The following is a 19,250-nucleotide window of genomic DNA, read 5'->3' as shown; positions in this document are numbered from 1 at the left end:
GGGGCCGCCCCTTGCCACGTGGGGGATGCTCTGGGTTCTGCTCCCCGAGCTCAGATCTCCCAACCTGCCCCGTGGGTCTTTGGTCAGTCTAGGAATGCCCACCCCCAGCCCTGCACCCTCACAGCAGGGTTTCAGGGCACAGGGACCCACCTCGAATTCACGGACGGCCGCCGCCAGCTGCGGAGAGCGCAGGCAGCTCTCCGCGAGCAGAGCCAGGTACCTGTCGAACTGCAGAATGTGGGCAGTATGGTGCTCAAAGCCTTGCTCCCGCGTCAGGAAGACGTCGGCCACCTTCTGCTGGCCCTCCCTGCAGCCGGGGAAGGGCAGAGATGGCAGGAACTCAGCATAGGGCCAGCACAGCGGCGCCGGAGTCACACGGCTTGGTCCTTGTGTGCTGTTTTACTCTGGACAAACGACCTAACACCTCTGTATCCGGCTGCCTGTCCTCAAACCTGCACAGATGCGCAGGGCAGTGCCGGGGTCCCTCCACCCCCCCTCCCAGGGGCCACGGCAGCAGGGTGGGGGCAGCCGCTCACCACTCAGACAGCCGCTCCTGCAGCTCCTCCAGGATGCCCTGGTGAAGGTCAAGGATGGCAGGGAGCTCGTCTAGGCCCTGCCTCAGCTCCTCGTGGGCCAGCGGGTCCCTGCCCTCCGGGTCCATGTCGTCCAAGGCCCTTGTGACAGCGCCGTGGAAATCCTGAAAGTTCAAACAGCCTGTTACCTGTGGGGCGATGGGGCCGAGCACAGCCATGCCTGCAGGTGCACGTGAGCTTTGGGGCCTTGTCTGGTGAAGACTGCCGGGGGAAACCTCGGGCCAGCACCCCTTATGGTCACTTGGTGACCAGTCTTTTCCTTCTGTGAGGACATGTTCCCATATTCTTATTATGAAGTAGTTCATGTGCTACCTGGTTTCAAAACAAAGTCTAGGCCGGCGCCGCGGCTCACTAGGCTAATCCTCCGCCTTGTGGCGCCGGCACACCGGGTTCTAGTCCCGGTCGGGGTGCCGGATTCTGTCCCGGTTGCCCCTCTTCCAGGCCAGCTCTCTGCTGTGGCCCGGGAGTGCAGTGGAGGATGGCCCAAGTACTTGGGCCCTGCACCCCATGGGAGACCAGGAGAAGCACCTGGCTCCTGCTTTCGGATCGGTGTGATGCGCTGGCCTCCGCGCACTGGCCGCAGCGGCCATTGGAGGGTGAACCAACGGCAAAGGAAGACCTTTCTCTCTGTCTCTCTCTCTCTCACTGTCCACTCTGCCTGTCAAAAAAATAAATAAAAAAAAAAAATTAAAAAAAAAAAAAGCATTCACATTGGCCGGCACTGTGGCATAGTTAAACCTACACCTGCACCGCCAACATCCCATATGGGACAGGTTCAAGCCCTGGCTGCTTCACGTCTGATTCAGCTCTCTGCTCATGGCCTGGGATAGCAGTAGATGGCCCAAGTGCTTGGCCCTGCACCTGTGTGGGAGACCTGGATGCAGCTCCTGCTGCTGGCTTCGGATTGGTCCAGCTCCGATCCGAGTTGTGGCCATTTGAGGAGTGAACGAGCAGATGAAAGACCTCTCTCTCTGTCTATAACTCTGCCTCTCAAATTAATAAATCTTAATTTTTTTTTAAAAAGCATTCATGTCATGATAGAAAATCCAGACAGGATACAGGAGCAGGAATTCAGTGCAGCAGCCAATGCCACTGGGCATGGCAGCATCCCATAGCCTGCTCTGTGTTCAAGACCCCACCTCCCTGCCAATGCACACCCTGACCCTGAGAGGCAGCAGGGGACAGCTCAAGTTCCTGGGTCCCTGCCACCCACATGGGAGACCTGGATTGAGTTCCTGACTCCTGGCTCCCGCCTGGCCTTGCCCTGGCTGTCGTGGGCATTTGGGAGTAAATCAGCAGATGGAAGATCTCTGTCTCTATCTCCCTCTCTTTAAAATTAATAAGAAACAAAAATTTTAAAAAAGGCAGGCATACTTGGTTGTTTCTGCACCCCAGTACAATTGCGTATACAGTAAACAAAGAAAAAAGCTAAAAGAAAACAGAAATGCAAACAGTAGCTTTGTCTGGGGTATGGAATTATGACCTTACCTTTTTATCTCATTTTCCTAATATTATAGTTAATTTTCATGTAAAAATAAAGTAAATTTAATAAGCATTAAAGTGATAATGGATGTAAGATTTTTTCCTCACTGGACAAATGCTTTATCTTCAAATCCGGCTGCCCTTAAGTGAGGCCCAGCTCTGTGGTTTTTAAATACACGGGGTATCCTGCACTCACCGTCGTGAACCTTAGAGCAACGCACTTCAGGAAAACTGTGGGGCCTGGCGTCAGACCACCTCCACAGCACGCAGGAAGGATGGTCACTCTGCCTCGGTCAAGGGTGTCCCTGACAGGGAGCTCCTTACTGGGCAAGACAGTGTGTTCCAGTGTAGAACAAGACCAAGAGGAGGGGCAGCCCTTCCTCCAGGAAGCATTCCTGGTCTTCTCGCCTCCCAGTGAGGGAGCACGGGAGAGATGGGGGGGCAGAAGTGACAGGAGAGGGGTGGTCTGGGGGAAGTCAGGAGAGTGTGGCCCCAGACTCGCAGTCCCAAGGAGGGAGGATGAGTGGGTTCCTGCCCAGCCCCACCCTGCACAATTTGAAGGTTCTCAGAACCTCCAGTCCCACCACCAAGCGCAGAAGCTCTCAAAGGCCGAGTCCTGAACACATGAATGGATTCTCTGGGCTCAAGGCAGGCTTGTCCCTCAGTGGAAGTCACATGAATGCTTGGAAACTTGATTTCCTACACAGGAGCTGCCCGAACCAGCCCTCAAGGTGACTTGCGGAGGACATGACGGTTGCAAGAAGGAGGGCCACCAGGTGCAGAGGGTGCTGGGGGCAACGGTATTTCAGTCTTTAAAAACCTTTTTTTTTTTTTTTTTAATTTGAGAGGTAGAGAGAGAGAGAAAGATCACTCCTGTACACAGGGTCACTCCCCAGATGCTCAGATTGGCTGGAGCTGGGCTAGGTCAAAGCCAGAAGCCAGGAGCACAAAGCAGGTCTCCCACAGGGGTGGCAGGAACCCAGTTACTCAAGCCAAAGCCGCTGCCTCCCAGGGTTTGCACTGGCAGAAAGCTGGAGTCAGGAGCCAGTGTCGGGAATCTAACCGAGGTACTGCGAAGTGAGATGCCGCGTCTCCACCGCTAGGCTAAACGCCCACTCTGTAACGCTTAGTTCTGCCCACAGCTGACTCCGGTGCACGGGGGTCATGCTGAACCTGGGGTGAAGGCTTCCTTACTGCGCCGGTTCAGGGGCGACTGCCACACGCATTTCCCCTCAGGGCCACCTCAGCCCCAGCACGCTGGGGAAAGGAAAACGGAGGGCCCTGCGGTGCCCACTCTCTTCCACCTCTGCACCAGACGGCGCAAGTAGCTGCGGCCAAGCTACCACCTCTCTGAGCCTCAGTTTCCTCATCTGCAAAATGGCCTAACAGTACCACCAAGGACAGCAGAGGCTGCAGCCAGGCTCACCCCCATGACTAAAACTGCTTTGCAGGGACTGGGGTTGTGTTGGAACAGGTAAAGCCACCACATGATGCTGCCATCCCAACTGGGTGCCGATTCGTGTCCCAGTTGCTCCACTTCTGATCCAGCTCCCTGCTGATGGCCAGAGAAAGCAGCGGAGGGTGGCTCAATTGCTTAGGCCCCTACACCCATGTGGGAGAGCTGGGTGAAACTCCAAGCTACAGCCTGGCCCAGCCCTGGGCATTGCAGCCACCTGGGGAGCAAATCAGCAGATGGAAGATCTCTCTGTAACTCTCCCTTTCAAATAAGTAAATAAGTAATTTAAAAAACAAACTGCTCCGCAGACTGTAAAGTCTGTTCCCACTGAACAGCAACCCCATGTGCAGTTTTCCTTTCCAGTTTTGTCACCTGGGGTCAGATGTGGTCTGCAAATATTAGATGAAAAATTCCAGAAACAAACAATCCATAAGTCTTCACTTGTGTTGTTCTGAGTGTGAAATCCCAGGCTGTCCTACTCCATCCCGTGTAGGAGGTCCAGTGTGTCCACATTGTGTACAACACCTGCCCACCAGTCCCACAGCAGCCATTCAGCTGTCAGACTAACTGCAGTGGGGTTCAAGGAACCCCTACTCAACAGTGGCCTTGAACGCTGGCAGTCTGCATACGGCAAGGTGAAAAGGTAACAGTTCTCAGTAAAGGTAAGAATCCCATGTATGACCACCTGAAGCAGATGAGGCTCCTGACAGCTTAACAAAAGTTATCAGCGGCCTGAGCTCCATCACAGTGCCTCGACCACCCGCTCCCTCATCTCAGCACACAGCTGTCACGGAGCCTCCATCACCCACTCCCTCATCTGAGCACACAGGCACTGTGTCACCACACATCACCACAGGGTGTTGTAAGTAAGACACTGAGAGAGAGACCACATTCACATCGTATTACAACTGTTCTATTTTACTATTCATTGTTGCTGGTCATTTACTGTACCTGACTCAGAAATGAAATTTTACCCAAGGATGTATTTAGAGGAAGGAACGGCACACACGGGGCTTGGTACAGTCCACAGCTTCAAGCATCCCCCAGGGTCTGGGAACGTCTCCGTGGGTGGGGGGACAGCCTAGACAGGACCAGTTCAGCACAGGAGTCACGTGGGTTTTGGCTGCTGCTGTTTCTGGAGTCCATCAGAGCACACAGCACAGAGAGGAGGTCTTGGAATGCCCATGGCCTGACGGCACCACCGTCATTTAACAGAACAGGAGAGGAAGCCCTGGAGGCGCCCCACACCCAGGGCCCTGCGGGCTGGAGGAGGGAGCCAGGAGACAGGGCTGACAGCTGCATGTGCATCACCCTCCACCAGCTTAAACATTAACCTCTCTGCACACCGGGTCCTCCTCTGAAATTAATTCTCCCGAGTCCAGCCAGTCCTAATGTGCAGAGAGCCAGCACTAAGCTGAGTCCTTCCAAACACGGAGCATAATCGGGAGGGCCTCAGGCACCCACTCGTGAACCTGTGAGCCAGCTGTAAATGCTGAGCACCCAGCGGCACCATCCACTACCCCGAGAGGTCGCTGCTGGCTCAATAACGCTGTCCCCTGAGCTCACCTGCGCCCAGAGGCCTTCCTCACAGAGGCCCTTATCCTCTTAGGAGTGCCCGCACTGCACCAACCCCCAAGAGGAGAGCGTGGGCACAGCAGGGGTGCAATCTAGGGGCAAAGGGAGAAGTAGAAAGATTTCAAAAAAAGAGCGTAAGTGTTGTGATGGGGAAAAGCACAGGGTGCGTGGCAAACCAGAGGAGGGGGACCTGGCTCAGTGCTGGGAAAGCCTGCCAGAGACAACAGGGGAGCATTCCAGCACAGGAGAGGTCCTGAGGTGAAAGAGTAACTGTGATGCTGGGTGCAGAGTGGGGAGTGTGTGCATGTGCAGGTACACACATGCACCCTTGCAGGAAGTGCACATGGTGTGTGTGTGTGTGCAGACTATCTTTGTAGGAAGTGCACACGGTGTGTGTGTACACAGTGTATCCTTGCAGGAAGTGAACAAGGTGTATGTATACAGGGTATCCTTGTGGGAAGGGTACATGGTGTATGTACACCCATGCACCCTTGCAGAAGTCTATCCTTGCGAGAAGCGCACATGGTGTGTGTGCACAGTCTATCCTTGTGGGAAGTGCACACGGTGTGTACACAGTGTATCCTTGCAGGAAGTGAACAAGGTGTATGTATACAGGGTATCCTTGTGGGAAGGGTACATGGTGTATGTACACCCATGCACCCTTGCAGGAAGGGCACATGGTGTGCGTACACAGTCTATCCTATCCTTGTAGGAAGTAGACGCAGTGAGTGAGTCTCCATCTGTGTGCACAGTGCACCCTTGTAGGAAGTGTGCAGGACTGGAGCAGCACAGTGCTGGAAAGCCAGGCAGGGGCCCACCCAGCAGTGTCCAGCCCTCCCCCAGCTCTTTGCAGGGTCCCTGCTCCAGCCTTATAGGACCCCTCAAGCCCTGGCCTGGAAAGCACACGCAGCCCTTGTCTTCCTGGAGAGGGTTATGTGACCTCGGGCAAACTATTTCATCTCCAAGACCCCAGTTTTCTGTTCCGCAAGATGAGAAACTGCTTTATCTTATCTTTGTGTCCCCAGCATCCAGCCATGGAAGACGCTCGAGAAAGCACGATGCTGGCATCTACGGAGCACTCCGCATGGGAGCTGCGTGCGAAGCACTTGCAGTCAGTTCTCTCTGCATCCTCACGGCAGCCCCTTGTATCGATGTTAGGGCTAGGGATATCCAGTAACCTACCGAAGCCACCGGGGCGGCAGGATGCGAGCCCAGGGCTGTCTGACTCCGAAGTCCCAGCCCTTTCCATCACTCTACACCAGGACTGGGCAACCAGGGCCGTCTGGATACTCAACACTGCTCAGGGGCCACACAAAATCATCAAGTTACAAATCAGCCTGCTGTAGACTTCCTGAATTTCCAGCCCCACCTGGATTTGCCTTGGCAGGGCCAAATCAGGTGATTTTGTGGGCTTATACAGCCTCTGGGTCTTTCTAGAAATAGGAAGTGACTTGTTTGAGGTCAAGGAGTCGGGCTAAAACCCAGGACTCCAGAGTGCCGGCCGAGGCCCCCAGCCAAGCACAGAGCCGCATTGCGGTCTGGTGAACAGGTCTGAGATGAGGTGGCCGGTCTGCCCCTGGAGCTCACTCCGGTCTCTGCAGCTCACAGGGCCCCGGCTGTCTGCAGGGAAGCAGGGCGCTCACATTTCCCAGCCCCCCCACTCCGCTAAACCCTCGACTGAGTTTTCTGGGTCCCACCACACCTCCCTTCCCCTGGCTCAGCAGTCACAGGGTGGCCGGGATATCCTTCCAGCAAGTGGTCAAATCGCTGATGTTGTGGTCAAGACCATGTGGACTTACAGAGATCCCATCTGACCACAAGTTTGCCAATCCTGGCCATGACACACCCACACCACCAACATGCCTTGGCAGGCTGTGGGCTGGCTCGGGGACACGACTTCACTTGGCTTGCCTGGAGAGTATTTTGGAATCATGAAGGCAAAGATTACAACAAGTATTAACCACATAGAAAAACATGTAATAAACTAGACTTTATGTGAAAAGATTCACATGGGTGGGGCCAGCATTGTGGCACAATGAGTTGAAATAAGACAGCAAAAGCAACAAAGGAAAAAAATAAATTGGACTTCATTGAATCTATTAACTTTTGTGCTTCAAATAACCTTATCAAGAAAACAAAGACAACCTACAGAATGGGAGAAAATATTGGCAAATCATGTATCTGATAAGTGACAATGAAAGGACAGACAACCCAGGTAAAATCTGGGCAGGTACATATGTCTCCAAAGATAATCTATACAAATGACCAAGAAGCACGGGAAGATGCTCACCAAGTCAGTCATTAGGGAATGAGGAGCTGGCACTGTGGCACAGTGGGCAAGGCATCCCATATGGGTGCCGGTTCCAGTCGCAGCTGCTCCACATCCAATCTGGCTCCCTGTTAATGGCCTGGGAAAATAGCAAAAGATGGCCAAAGTTCCTGGGCCCCTGCCATCCATGTGGGAGACCCAGAGGAAGTTCCTGGCTCCTGGCTTTGGCAAGCCCAGACACACTCATTGCAGCCATCTGGGGGAGTGAACCAGCAGAAGGAAGATCTCTCTCTCTCTCTCTCTCACTCTCTCTGGCCAATCTTTTAAAACAAAGCAAAACACAATGGACTCTACCACTAGGCAGGATGGTAACAGTGTTACAAGGAGGCAGAGACTCTGTAACCTTTGCAATGTGACTGTGTGAAAGTAACATGTTGCAGACACTTTGTGATTTTCTAGAAGGCTAAGGAGTGACCACATGACCCAGCACCCGCACTCCTAGGAGACACCCAAGAGAATTAAAAACATTCACACAAGAATTCATCCATGGATGTTCACTGCAGTGTTTTCCTTTTTTTTTTTTTTTTTTTTTTTTACAGGCAGAGTGGACAGTGAGAGAGAGAGAGAGAGAGAAAGGTCTTCCTTTTGCCGTTGGTTCACCCTCCAATGGCCGCTGCAGCCAGCGCACCGCGCCTATCTGAAGGCAGGAGCCAGGTGCTTCTCCTGGTCTCCCATGGGGTGCAGGGCCCAAGGACTTGGGCCATCCTCCATTGCACTCCCGGGCCACAGCAGAGAGCTGGCCTGGAAGAGGGGCAACCGGGACTGAATCCGGTGCCCTGACCAGGACTAGAACCCGGTGTGCCGGCGCCACAAGGCGGAGGATTAGCCTAGTAAGCCGCGGCGCCGGCCAACTGCAGTGTTTTCACATCAGTCAAAAAGCAACAAGAGGGCCGGTGCTGTGATATAGCGGGTAAAGCCACTGCCTGCAGTGCCAGCATCCCTATGGGCGTCGGCTGGAGTCCCAGTGGCTCCACTTCTGATCCAACTCCCTGCTATGGCCTGGGAAAGCAGTCGAAGGTGGCCCGAGTCCTTGGGTCCCTGCACTGGCATGGGAGACCTGGAAGACGCTCCTGCCTCCTGGCTTTGCATCGGCCCAGCTCTGGCTGTTGTGGCCATTTGGGGATTGAATCAGCACAAAGAAGACATCTCTCTCTGTCTTTCTCCCCCTCTACCTCTGCCTCTGCCTCTGCCTCTCTGTAACTCTGTCTTTCAAATAAAGAAAATCTTTAAAAACAACAAAGACAAAAAAAGTGAGAAGAATCCAAACATTCACCAACTGATGAGTGGATAACTAGCTGAGGTGTAGCCATACAAGGGAACATCACTCAAGCAGGAACACGAAGGGACTGACACTGCCTGCAGCCGCGATAAACCTGGAAAATCTCACACTAGGAGAAATGGAGTCCATCACTGAAGACCCCAAATTGCATCATTCTGCTATGTGAAGCATGGCTAGTAGGCAAATCTACAGAGACAGGAACGAAGCTGGTGGTTGTGCAGTGCTGGGAGGAGGGTGCAGGTAGGGAGGGACAGTGTGGGAGTACGGGTTTCTTTTTGGGGTGATGAAAACATCCTAAAACTGTGGTGATGACCTCACAGCTTTGCGAGTATACTAAAAATGACTGAATTTTACACTTTATGTGGCTAACTGGCATGGTGTGAGACTTGTATCTCAATAAAGCTGTTTTTAAAAAAGTGACTAGGGAAGCCACAGACTGGGAGAATATTTACAATACCTAAATCTGACCTTCTATAATAAATCAGTAAGAAAAAGACCCACATGCCAATTTAAAAATAAGCGAAAGGCATTTCGCACAATAGATTCCCAAATGGTTAATAAGCAGAAACAAAGTCTATTTCACTGATCATCAGGGAAATGCAGATTCAAACCACAAGGAGAAGCACTGCACAATCACAGATGCCAGGGCACAAACCCACAACGCCAGCACACAGCCTCGTGCTCCTCCCACCGGGAGAGGGGCAGCGTGGCACCGCCTTGGCCTCTCTGCGATCTCCATCTGGAGGAGAAAGGACCACATGCGTGACCTAGAGTGCACGTGGAACACGGATGTCCACAGCAGCCTGGCGACAGCCCCAACTGGAAAGGCCCTGGGAGCCCCTTGCCTGGGAGTGCACAAACTCTGGCCCATGCCTGCAGGACAGCGCTGACGTGCCCAAATCCCAGGTGACCCCGGGGCAGGGTGGTGAGCTGGAGGAGCACGCCATTCTCATCCGACCCGCAGGGCACTGGAGAGCAGGCTAAACCCGTCCTGCGGGACCCTGAGCATAGCAGCTGCGGCCTCTGACCTCCGTCTGTCCGCGGGGCTGTGCCAGGAACCTCCTGGGAGGATGGCAGGCGGTGTCCCACCCAGGCGGCTGCAGCTGCGGCAAGCGTGCGCCACTCACACTCCGTTCCCATACACCCACCAGTATGGAAGCTGTAAGACTTCTCTGAAGGGGAAAATGCTTTTCCAAGAGGCCCCTGGGAAGGGAGGACCAGCGAGGACTCCCCGTTCTGTTCACCCCTTCTCTGAACCCCTGCGGCACCTCTTGCCTTGGCGTGGCGTTTGTGGCTCTGCAGGAGCTGGGCCGGTTTGTGTCTGCGACTGGCTGCTCAGGCCCGAACAACTGTGGCTCTCCCAGTGAGGGGCCTCGGAAGCCCCTGCCTGGCTTGTCAAGCACACTGCAGAGCCCACCCCGAGCTCCCACTCAGCAGGCTGGGGGCGGGGCTGGGTGACTGCCAGGTCTCTCAACTGCCCAGGTGCTAACAACTCTACGGTAACCCTCTTTCCCAGGCTGTCTGTTTTGTGCTTCCGGCACCCCATCCACACCTCGCTCGGCTGCTCCAATGCCTCTTCTTTCACAAGGCCCTTCAGGTTAACTCCCACCGTTGGTCCCAGCGCCTCTCAGGTGTCCGACAGCCTCCAGATATCTCGGGTGACAGCCCGAAGGGAGCCACCCAACCTCAGAACCACCTTGGGGCCTCACATTAGAATATTAATAATTAAAATACTTTAGATGAAATGCACATTTACATGATGTATCCAGAGTAAGACGGAGGCCCCTGGATGGCGTGCCGTTCCCGGCCCACGGCCTTGTGCACGCTAAGGCACCCGCTGCGCACCCTGCACTGGGCTGCAGACGTCCCAGCAGTTGCGGTGTTGCACTGCACTGTGTGCCCAGGCGTCCACCCTCCAACCAAGCTCCTGAATTACAAGCACTGGGGCAGGGTCCCAGGGGTAAATTTCTCACAAACTCCCAGGCATTGCTGAGGCCGCTGGGCCAGGCCCACACTTGGAGAACCTGTGACCTACCTGGCTCATCCCTGCTGTGAGCCCCCACCCCTCCAGACGCCCCTACCTTCGTACTGGGGCTCTGAGGTCTGGGGGGATGAGGGGTTCAAGTTCCATCTGCAGTCTCAAGGTGAGGTGTGAGGGAGGAGGAAACTTGTAGGATTGCTCAGCATGGAGACACAGGGCCGGGGGCGGCCTCAGCAGCCCCCGTGTGCCACTCCCGCAGCTCAGGCGGGCCAGCGGCCACCACCTCTTGCTGCGCTGAGCTGCAAGGTGCCTCCCTCCAAGTCCCTGAAACTCAGGTGCTTGCTCTGCTCCATGAGAACCCAGCAAAGACGTGGAGAGCACGAGAGGGTCCTCCCGGGCCCACTGCAAACCAGTCCTTAGTGCTGTTTGCGGGCAGCAAGCAAAGACAAGCAAGAGGAAGACATAGCTCCTGCCTTGGGAACACGAGGCTCCCGGCTCTACCCGAACGTCCCCAGCCATGGAGGCTGTGCTGGCTTGGGCAACTGGCACTGGGCTAACCTTCTGGTTCCCAGCACTCCCTCCCCAGAGCCCACCAGTGCACCCTCCCGAAGCTTCCTTCCCTATCTGTCCTCAGGGCTCCCAACCCCTGTGCCTCCTTCAGTCACTTCCCACATCCCTCACACCTTCAGTCCCACCCTCAGCAGCGCCCCCTCCCGCCCCTGTGCTCTTGTTCCCGCTCTTCTCCCTGCTGGAAGGCTTCCTCCTACTTTCTGTTCCTCCATGGCCACCTAGGCACCCCTTCTTCCAGGCAGGCCTCTGTGACTTCGCTCCCCAGGTCACATGACCCCTGCCCCTCCCCCTCAGGCTCTTCTACAAACAGCTGGACAGGTCTACATCTCCTGTCTCCTCCCCTTCGCGGGGCTCTGGAGTCAGACCTGCCTGGGGCCAGTCACTCAGTCACCCGCCTTCTCCGGGTCTCAGTGCTTGGCCCCAGCCACGTGAGACTGAGCACGTGCCATGTGCAATCAAAGATCACATGCGTGAGGTGTGGAACTGGGAGTGCAACACTCACCACTGTCCCCCTCTTCCTCCCCTGTGTCATCTGGCGCCTTTGACATCAACCACAGGGAGAAGCAAGAGCTAGGAGTGGATGAGGAGAGGGTGGGGCTGGGCACACAGACAGCAGCCAGTGTAAGTAAATACTCGGCAGTCAGTGAACGGTGTCACTGCCCGGCCTCGTCAGCACCGAGGCCAGAGCTGAGTTCCACTCCTCCCCACTGCAAAGGGAGGACCTGCAACCGAGGCGCCTTCCTCTGCTTGGCTGAGCTTCTGGGGGGTCCCTGCTGCCATGCTAAGCAGAGTGCAGTTCTCAGCAGGGCACGTACGGGGCGACCTGTGTCTGTGCCAAGTCCTGCCACACATCCTCCCTAGGTCCCTCAAAATCCATCTGGGGCACCCCCTCCAGGGTGCTTCCTTCTCCCCCAGGGCAACCCCCTCCAGGGCGCTTCCTTCTTCCCCGGGGCACCTGAGAGCCCTCCCTCAGGTGATGCTGCCAGCACCTCCAGTCCAGTGTGTATGCGGTATCCACCGCCCACGACGTTGCCCTCCCTGAGCCCAGGGCCCCCAGACCCACTCTATGCTCACCACGGCCCCCGTGCTTAGCCTGACTCCCGTCCACACACCCCCACTGCTGCAACACCTGACAGCCTCCTCGTGTCCCAGAGGGCTGAGCCTACCCCCTAACCAGGGCCTGGCGCTCTCCAGCCCTGGCCCTCACTCTGCTCACCACGGCCCCCGTGCTTAGCCTGACTCCCGTCCACACACCCCCACTGCTGCAACACCTGACAGCCTCCTCGTGTCCCAGAGGGCTGAGCCTGCACCCTAACCAGGGCCTGGCGCTCTCCCTGCCCTGGCCCTCACTCTGCTCACCACGGCCCCCGTGCTTAGCCTGACTCCCGTCCACACACACCCACTGCTACAACACCCGACAGCTTCCTCGTGCCCCAGAGGTCTGAGCCTGCACCCTAACCAGGGCCTGGCACTCTCCCTGCCCTGGCCCTCGGCTCCCTCTGCTGCATGGTGCTCCAGCCAGGCTGAATTTCTCTCTGTTCCCAGACGGGCCACTTGTGATCAGCCTCCATGCCTTTGCACGTGCTAATCGCTATGCTGGGCACAAGTCTTCCACACTGCACCCCCACATGGCCACTGGACACGGCTTCCTGGGAATCCTTTTCTGACCGAGCCTGGCGCAGCCCTCAGCATGCAGCCTCAGTGTGCACACCCCACACTGGGCTCTAGCTGGTCACACCTCCCCTCTCTCGTTTGTTGAAGGCCAGCACTACCTGGCGCACAGGAGGCACTCGGGAAGCGGTTCTGCCTGGAGGAATCACGGGGCTCCAGGAAGGGCTGGCCTCACCATCACCGGCTGTGTACTGGGTGCCACCAGCCCCTGGGGGTGGGGAGCAGACCAGTTCCTCGTCCTCAAGGAGCTCACACGGAGGGAGGGAGGAAGCAAAACCCTAGCGGACTGTGGGGAGACAGCACATCCAGCAACAACAGCCGCGACGTCTCGGGAACGGACGGAACGCTGGCCAGCAGACAGGCGACTCGAGCATCACTACCGATCCACCTGACACCCACCCGACACACATCAACACCACACAGAGGGTCCCCCGGGACACACCAGGCCGTAAGACAAGTCTCCGCAAATCCCAGGGGGCTGAAGCCGTATGAAGTGTGTCTCCCGGGCTCGATGGAATTAGCAGCTGGATGGGAATCAGAAGCGGCAGCAGCAGATTTGGGAAATACACAAATATTTGGCAGTGAAACAGCATAGTTTCAGACACCCCACGGGTCAACCAGGAAATCCTAAGGGGAACCGGGAAGCATTCTGAACAGAACGAACGTGAGAACACAACGTCCCACGCCAGCAGAGCTAAGCGAGGGCATTCCAGACGGTGAAAGGAGCTAAGAGATGAAGCTTGAGACAGAGTCAAGAGGGAAGCAGCCACGCGTTGTCACCTCCCCGTGTCCACAGCCTGGCCACGTCCGCACAGTAGCAGACAGCACCCCCGCCCTGTGCCTCTGGGCCTGGCCATGGCACCAGCTGTGGACAGTGGGATGGGGAGAAGGGATCAGGCGCCCGCGGTGAGCCTGACTCCTAGAGCCCTCTGATGTTTCACCATGGGAAGGGCTTTTCTGCGGGCACCTGCTGACCCTTCAGCCTGGGCCACAGAATAAACGCACAAGAAAGAGAGCCCCTTGCTGGATTTAGCTTCGATCAGCTGACTCCCAGGTGACTCAGCTCTCCCTGAAACTAGGAGTACCCAATGAGATAAAAAGGGGAATCATCTACCAACACTTTCTGGAAAGTTTTTCCCAAGAGGACAAACTCAGCTGGGAGGCTCTGCTTTTTTCCCTTTCTCTGTCTTCCTATCTGGGACACGGATGTGACAGTCAGAGTTTCAGCAGCCACTCTGTGTTCATGAGGAACCCTGGCAATGGATGCAGCAAAAAGACAGATGGGATCTTCGTCCTAGGATTTTGTGGAACTGCCAGATCTGATCTGGACCCCCGACTTCTGGACTTCCTTTATGTGAAAGAATAACCCCTGAGCTACTTAAGTCATCCTAGTTGAGCTTTTGTTACCAGCCTGCACATACACTCAGCTGACAGAATCACCAGGAGGGCTTCTGCAGTAGACACGTCTTTCAGAACCACAGCAGCACCTCCCACCTCACAGGGTCCTGGGACAATGTGAGCCTGACTCTCGTCCTGCTGAACGGCGGACACAGCGTGGTAGACACCGCACGGCCCGACTGCAGAGGCTGTGCCACCACAGCGCTTCCTCCTGCTGCTGGGTAGCCGGCACCTTGCTGCAAGGGGGCCCGGACCTGAACACGCAGAGGGGCCACACCCAGCCCCGCCCACACAGAGGGCCCACACCCAGACCCACCCACACAGAGCGGCCACACCCAGACCCACCCATGAAGAGGGCCCACACCCAGACCCACCCATGCGGACGGGCTACACCCAGACCCACCCATGAAGAGTGCCCACACCCAGACCTGCCCACACAGAGGGCCCACACCCAGACCCACCCACACAGAGGGGCTACACCCAGACCCACCTATGAAGAGTGCCCACACCCAGACCTGCCCACACAGAGGGCCCACACCCAGACCCACCCACACAGAGGGGCTACACCCAGACCCACCCATGCAGCTGGGCCACACCCAGACTCACCCACACAGAGGAGCCACACCCAGACCTGCCCACACAGAGGGCCCACACCCAGACCCACCCACACAGAGGGGCTACACCCAGACCCACCCATGCAGCTGGGCCACACCCAGACTTGCCCACACAGAGGGGCTACACCCAGACCCACCCATGAAGAGGGCCCAAACCCAGACCTGCCCACACAGAGGGCCCACACTCAGACCCACCCACACAGAGGGCCCACACCCAGCCCCACCCACACAGAGGGCCCACACCCAGCCCCACCCACACAGAGGGGCTACACCCAGACCCACCCACACAGAGGAGCCACACCCAGACCTGCCCACACAGAGGGCCCACACCCAGACCCGCCCACACAGAGGGGCTACACCCAGACCCGCCCACACAGAGGTCCCACACCCAGCCCCGCCCACACAGAGGGCCCACACCCAGCCCCGCCCACACAGAGGGCCCACACCCAGCCCCGCCCACGCAGACGGCCACAGGGGAGTGTTCTGCTTGACAGCCTGGCTGAGTTCCCGCTTCAGCCAGCTTCAACCACTGGCAGTGTGAGTGCAGATGTCTCCGGGGGAGCCCTGCCCCTCACACTCAAGTTCTCGCTCATCGCTGGGTCCTCCAGGTAGGGCTCAAGGTATCGCAGAGACAAGCTCCTCCCACCACGCCCTGTCTACATTCACGGAGCAGAGAACCAGGAAGCCTAGCATGACGGCCGTGTGGCACCGCCAGGTTTCGGGGCAGCACCTGCTGGAAGAGGTGGCACCTGAGCCCTGAAGAAAGAACTGGCCTAGAGAAACCAGGAGCAGGACATTCCAGCAGGGAGGAGCAGGCACCAGAGCAGAGACACGAGTGCACCTGTGATCCAAAGGACAGCAAGGAGGCCCCGTGGCTGCAGCGAGTGAGGAGGGAACGCGGACACAGGCAGGGACCGGACCCCGCAGCCTCCGCATAAGGGACTTTCTGCTGCGGCACCCGCCAGGGAGAAGTTTCTCTTTTTTAAAGATTTATTCATTTGAAAGTCAGAGTCACAGAGAGGGATGGAGATACACACAGAGATCTTACATCCGCTGGTTCACTCCACAAATGGGCCAGGCCGAAACCAGGAGCCAGGAGCTTCTTCCAGGCCTTCCATGTGGGTGGCAGGGGCCCTTGCACTTGGGCCTTCTGCTGCTTTTCCCAGGCCATTTGCAGGGAGCTGGATGGGAAGTGGAGTAGCAGGGACACGAACTGGCACCCATATGGGATGCTGACACTTGAGACAGCGGCTTTACCCGCTACGCCACGGCGCTGGCCCCAGGGACAATCTCAAGTTTGCTCTTGCACGCAGCAGACTGACTTCTCCACAGCCCTTTGACGCCCTCATGCTGCAGGGCCCCGGGTAGGAAGGACAGGGATTCGGGAGAGAACAGAGGACTGAGGTCCAGAGGCCTCCACTCGTCTCTACGCATGAGGACAGGCCCTGGCTCACGCTTAGGCCCTCAGACTCTCAGTCTGGTCCCGACGTGGCTTTTGGACCCCTCACATGGCCCTGATTCCACTTCTGACCTAAGTGATGATGCTCCACTCTCCGCACCTCGAGGCCTCTGAGTGGTGGCTTCCGCCACGCCCTGCCTTCTGGGCCTCCCCTATCACACCCCTTCCAAGGTTGTCTTGATGGGACACCCACAAATTTCAGGGAAGACCCCAACGCAGAGTCAGTTGCTGCCTCTCTCCCATTCCTCTGTGGCTGTACGAACTACAGAGCAGCACACGGGTCTTTCCAGACGTCTGTCTTCCTTCCCCACCCACACACTCCCTCCTTTCCCAAAGGAAAGCCTACTCAAGAGTGGGCTCTCGGGGGCCAGCACTGTGGCGTAGTAGGCTAAGCCTCCGCCTGCAGTGCTGGCATCCCATATGGGCGCCAGTTCAAGTCCTAGTGCTATACTTCTGATTCATCTCTCTGCTACAGTCTGGGAAAGCAGTGGAAGATGGCCAAATTCCTTGGGCCCCTGCACCCAAGTGAGAAACCCAGAAGAAGCTCCTGGCTTGGCTTTGGATTTGCCCAGCTCCGGCCATTGCAGCCATCTGGGGAGTGAACCAGTGGATGGAAGATTCTCTCTCTCTCTCTGTAACTCTGACTTTCAAATAAATAAATAAATCTTTTTTCTTTTTCTTTTTCTTTTTTTTAAAGGGTGGGCTCTGGCCCTTTCTTTGTGGGACTCCAGAAGTCTATTACCATGGCAACATCAACATCCTGGACAGTCCCCAGAGCAAACGGGGGAGTGGGCTGGACGCACAGATGAAGGGACAGGCGGGTGGGTGAATGGGCAGGCACCTGGGCAGCAAAGGTGGGGTGTGAACAACTGCAGGTGGGCAAGAGGCTGACAGATGGGCAGGTGGATGAACCCTTTTAGGGCTGGGTTTCCAGAATGGTGGACAGGAGCTTTTAAGCCGGAAGTCAGCAAGCTTTCTGTTTGAGGGGCCAGAAAATACAATGTTACTTACGGTCTTAGTCACTTACTTACTTTGCAGTTTTCCACAAACAGTTAAAAACCTAATACCTGTTCTGTCAATAGGCTGCACAAAAACAGGATGCTGATCCACAGGACTCAGTTGGGACACCCAGCACCAGTAGCATTGGAGTGAGTTCTGTCTACAGAGAGGAACCCCAAGCAGCAAGGCCTGGAGCCAGCACCTCAGCCACTGGCAGGAGCACACTGGTGCTAGGGCCTTCTGGGTGGGGGGCTTCAGGACGCGCGACCGGCCCTTCTCTGTCAGGATCCAGCCATGGGAGTTCAATGGCATCGAGTCCATGGCTGGGGTGGAGGAGTGTGGCCCACAGCCAGGGCTCTTCCTGAAGGCAGCGTCTCCAGGCAGGGCTTGGAGCCGCACCGAGGGCCTTTGCCACGCTGTCCCCATAGACACTGACACGACGCCTCTGTGGCTGACCACACCATCCCACAGCCAGCTCACAGCTCTGAGTTTCTGGCTCCCTCTCCTTCCCCTCCTCCCTGGGAGCTTATTACGGAGGGCCAGTGCCCTCCGTGCCTTTCCAGCTGGCAGGAAGCAAACACAGACGGATGTGTCCCGGTTAAAATGCTCTTAATAGAGCCATAAAACAAAACCCAACATCCAGCCTCTGTGGTGCTGCCAGCCCGGGAATGAGAGGAGAAGAATGGGTGCTGCCTGCCCTTGCTAAATGGGTCTCCTGGTGTAAGGCGGGGGTGGGGTGCATTTCGTACCCGAGGGCTGTGGGTTAACAGCGCACAAAGCTCTCCCCAGAAGTGCAGAGATGAGCGGCTGCATGTGCCAGGCGGGAGTGTGTATGCCTCCTCCCAGGGATGAGCTACCAGGGATGTGACACCTGTTGCTGACAGGTGCCAGGGAGCTCTGGGGCTCCTACAGACGGCCCTGCCCTGAGGCCCTCCAAAGACAGCTGGGGGCACACAAGTAACTCACAACAGTGGACTGAGAGCCAGGGGACCGGGGTGCCATGACAGCCAGTATGATGCCGGCTGGGTCGCCTGCTCTGGGTCTCCATATCGGTACCCCAGTCCAGGTAGGCACTGGCAACCCAGGAGAACGATACAAAGCAGCACCAAGTCAAACACTCACCCTGGTGAGTCTGCGAGTGGTTGGGAGAGTGCAGGGTGGCAGGGGGAACCCCGGGCCCACTTCCCTCACCCCTCTCCGCGACTCAGCCTGAACCCAGGCCCCCAGGCCACCTCCTCGGGGAAGCCTGCCCACGTACTCCAACGCTGGGGGTCACTCGCTGTGCTCAGAATAAGGATCTGCTCCTGCATCTGTCCCATCTCTGGCCAGAGCGGTCCTGGGCAAGGGCCCAGTAGGCGCTGTTTCCCCAGCTCTTCTCACACAGCCAGGGTTGGGAGACATGCCTGTCGACCTCACTGCAGTCCTGTGGGCCGTGTCGGTGTCAGTGCCTGACCTCCACGTGGTCCCCAATCTGGCCCCCACTCCCCTTCAAGGCCCAAGGATGGCTAGGAATTACTGCCCCCATGCCAGGAGGACCAAGAAAGCTCCCAATTCCCATGGCTGCCCCGTCGCTGGGCAAACACATCATTCTTTCCGAGTGTAACACATGCACACATGGACTTGCACACTTGGCAATGCCTGGAACCACCCCCTGTCCACCAAGAGGGCTGAGGAAACCTCCAACATCCTTCCAGAAACCTCAGCCAGTCCCTGCCCACCCACCCCTGCAGCCAGCAGGGGCACGCCCCACTGAAAGCCCGGTGCTCTCTGCCGGCTGAAGCCCATGAATCAGGAGACAGACTTCCCCGAACAGCCTCAGTGAGAGCTTGCTGGCTGCCAAGCCT

The 19,250-nt window shown here is 56.8% G+C and overlaps 1 protein-coding gene across 4 annotated transcripts in view; it reads right to left on the bottom strand.

Annotated features, from left to right (window-relative positions):
- Positions 1 to 19,250, bottom strand: part of FGD5 (FYVE, RhoGEF and PH domain containing 5) — a 113,078-nt gene that overhangs the window by 25,720 nt on the left and 68,108 nt on the right. For all 4 annotated transcript variants that reach the window (XM_089306588.1, XM_051852550.3, XM_051852551.3 and 1 more), the window contains 2 exons: positions 537 to 697; positions 151 to 307 (listed from right to left, as the gene is read on the bottom strand). In XM_089306588.1, the coding sequence (XP_089162714.1) occupies positions 151 to 307; positions 537 to 697 (318 nt within the window). The remainder of the gene's footprint in view (positions 1 to 150; positions 308 to 536; positions 698 to 19,250) is intronic.

The sequence above is a fragment of the Oryctolagus cuniculus genome, chromosome 10 (assembly GCF_051225735.1).
Source record: "Oryctolagus cuniculus isolate XC-2025 breed Fujian yellow rabbit chromosome 10, ASM5122573v1, whole genome shotgun sequence".
Taxonomy (NCBI): Eukaryota; Metazoa; Chordata; class Mammalia; order Lagomorpha; family Leporidae; genus Oryctolagus; species Oryctolagus cuniculus.
The sequence above is the reverse complement of the archived record's forward strand: the minus strand, read 5'-3'. Positions and strand labels throughout refer to the sequence as shown.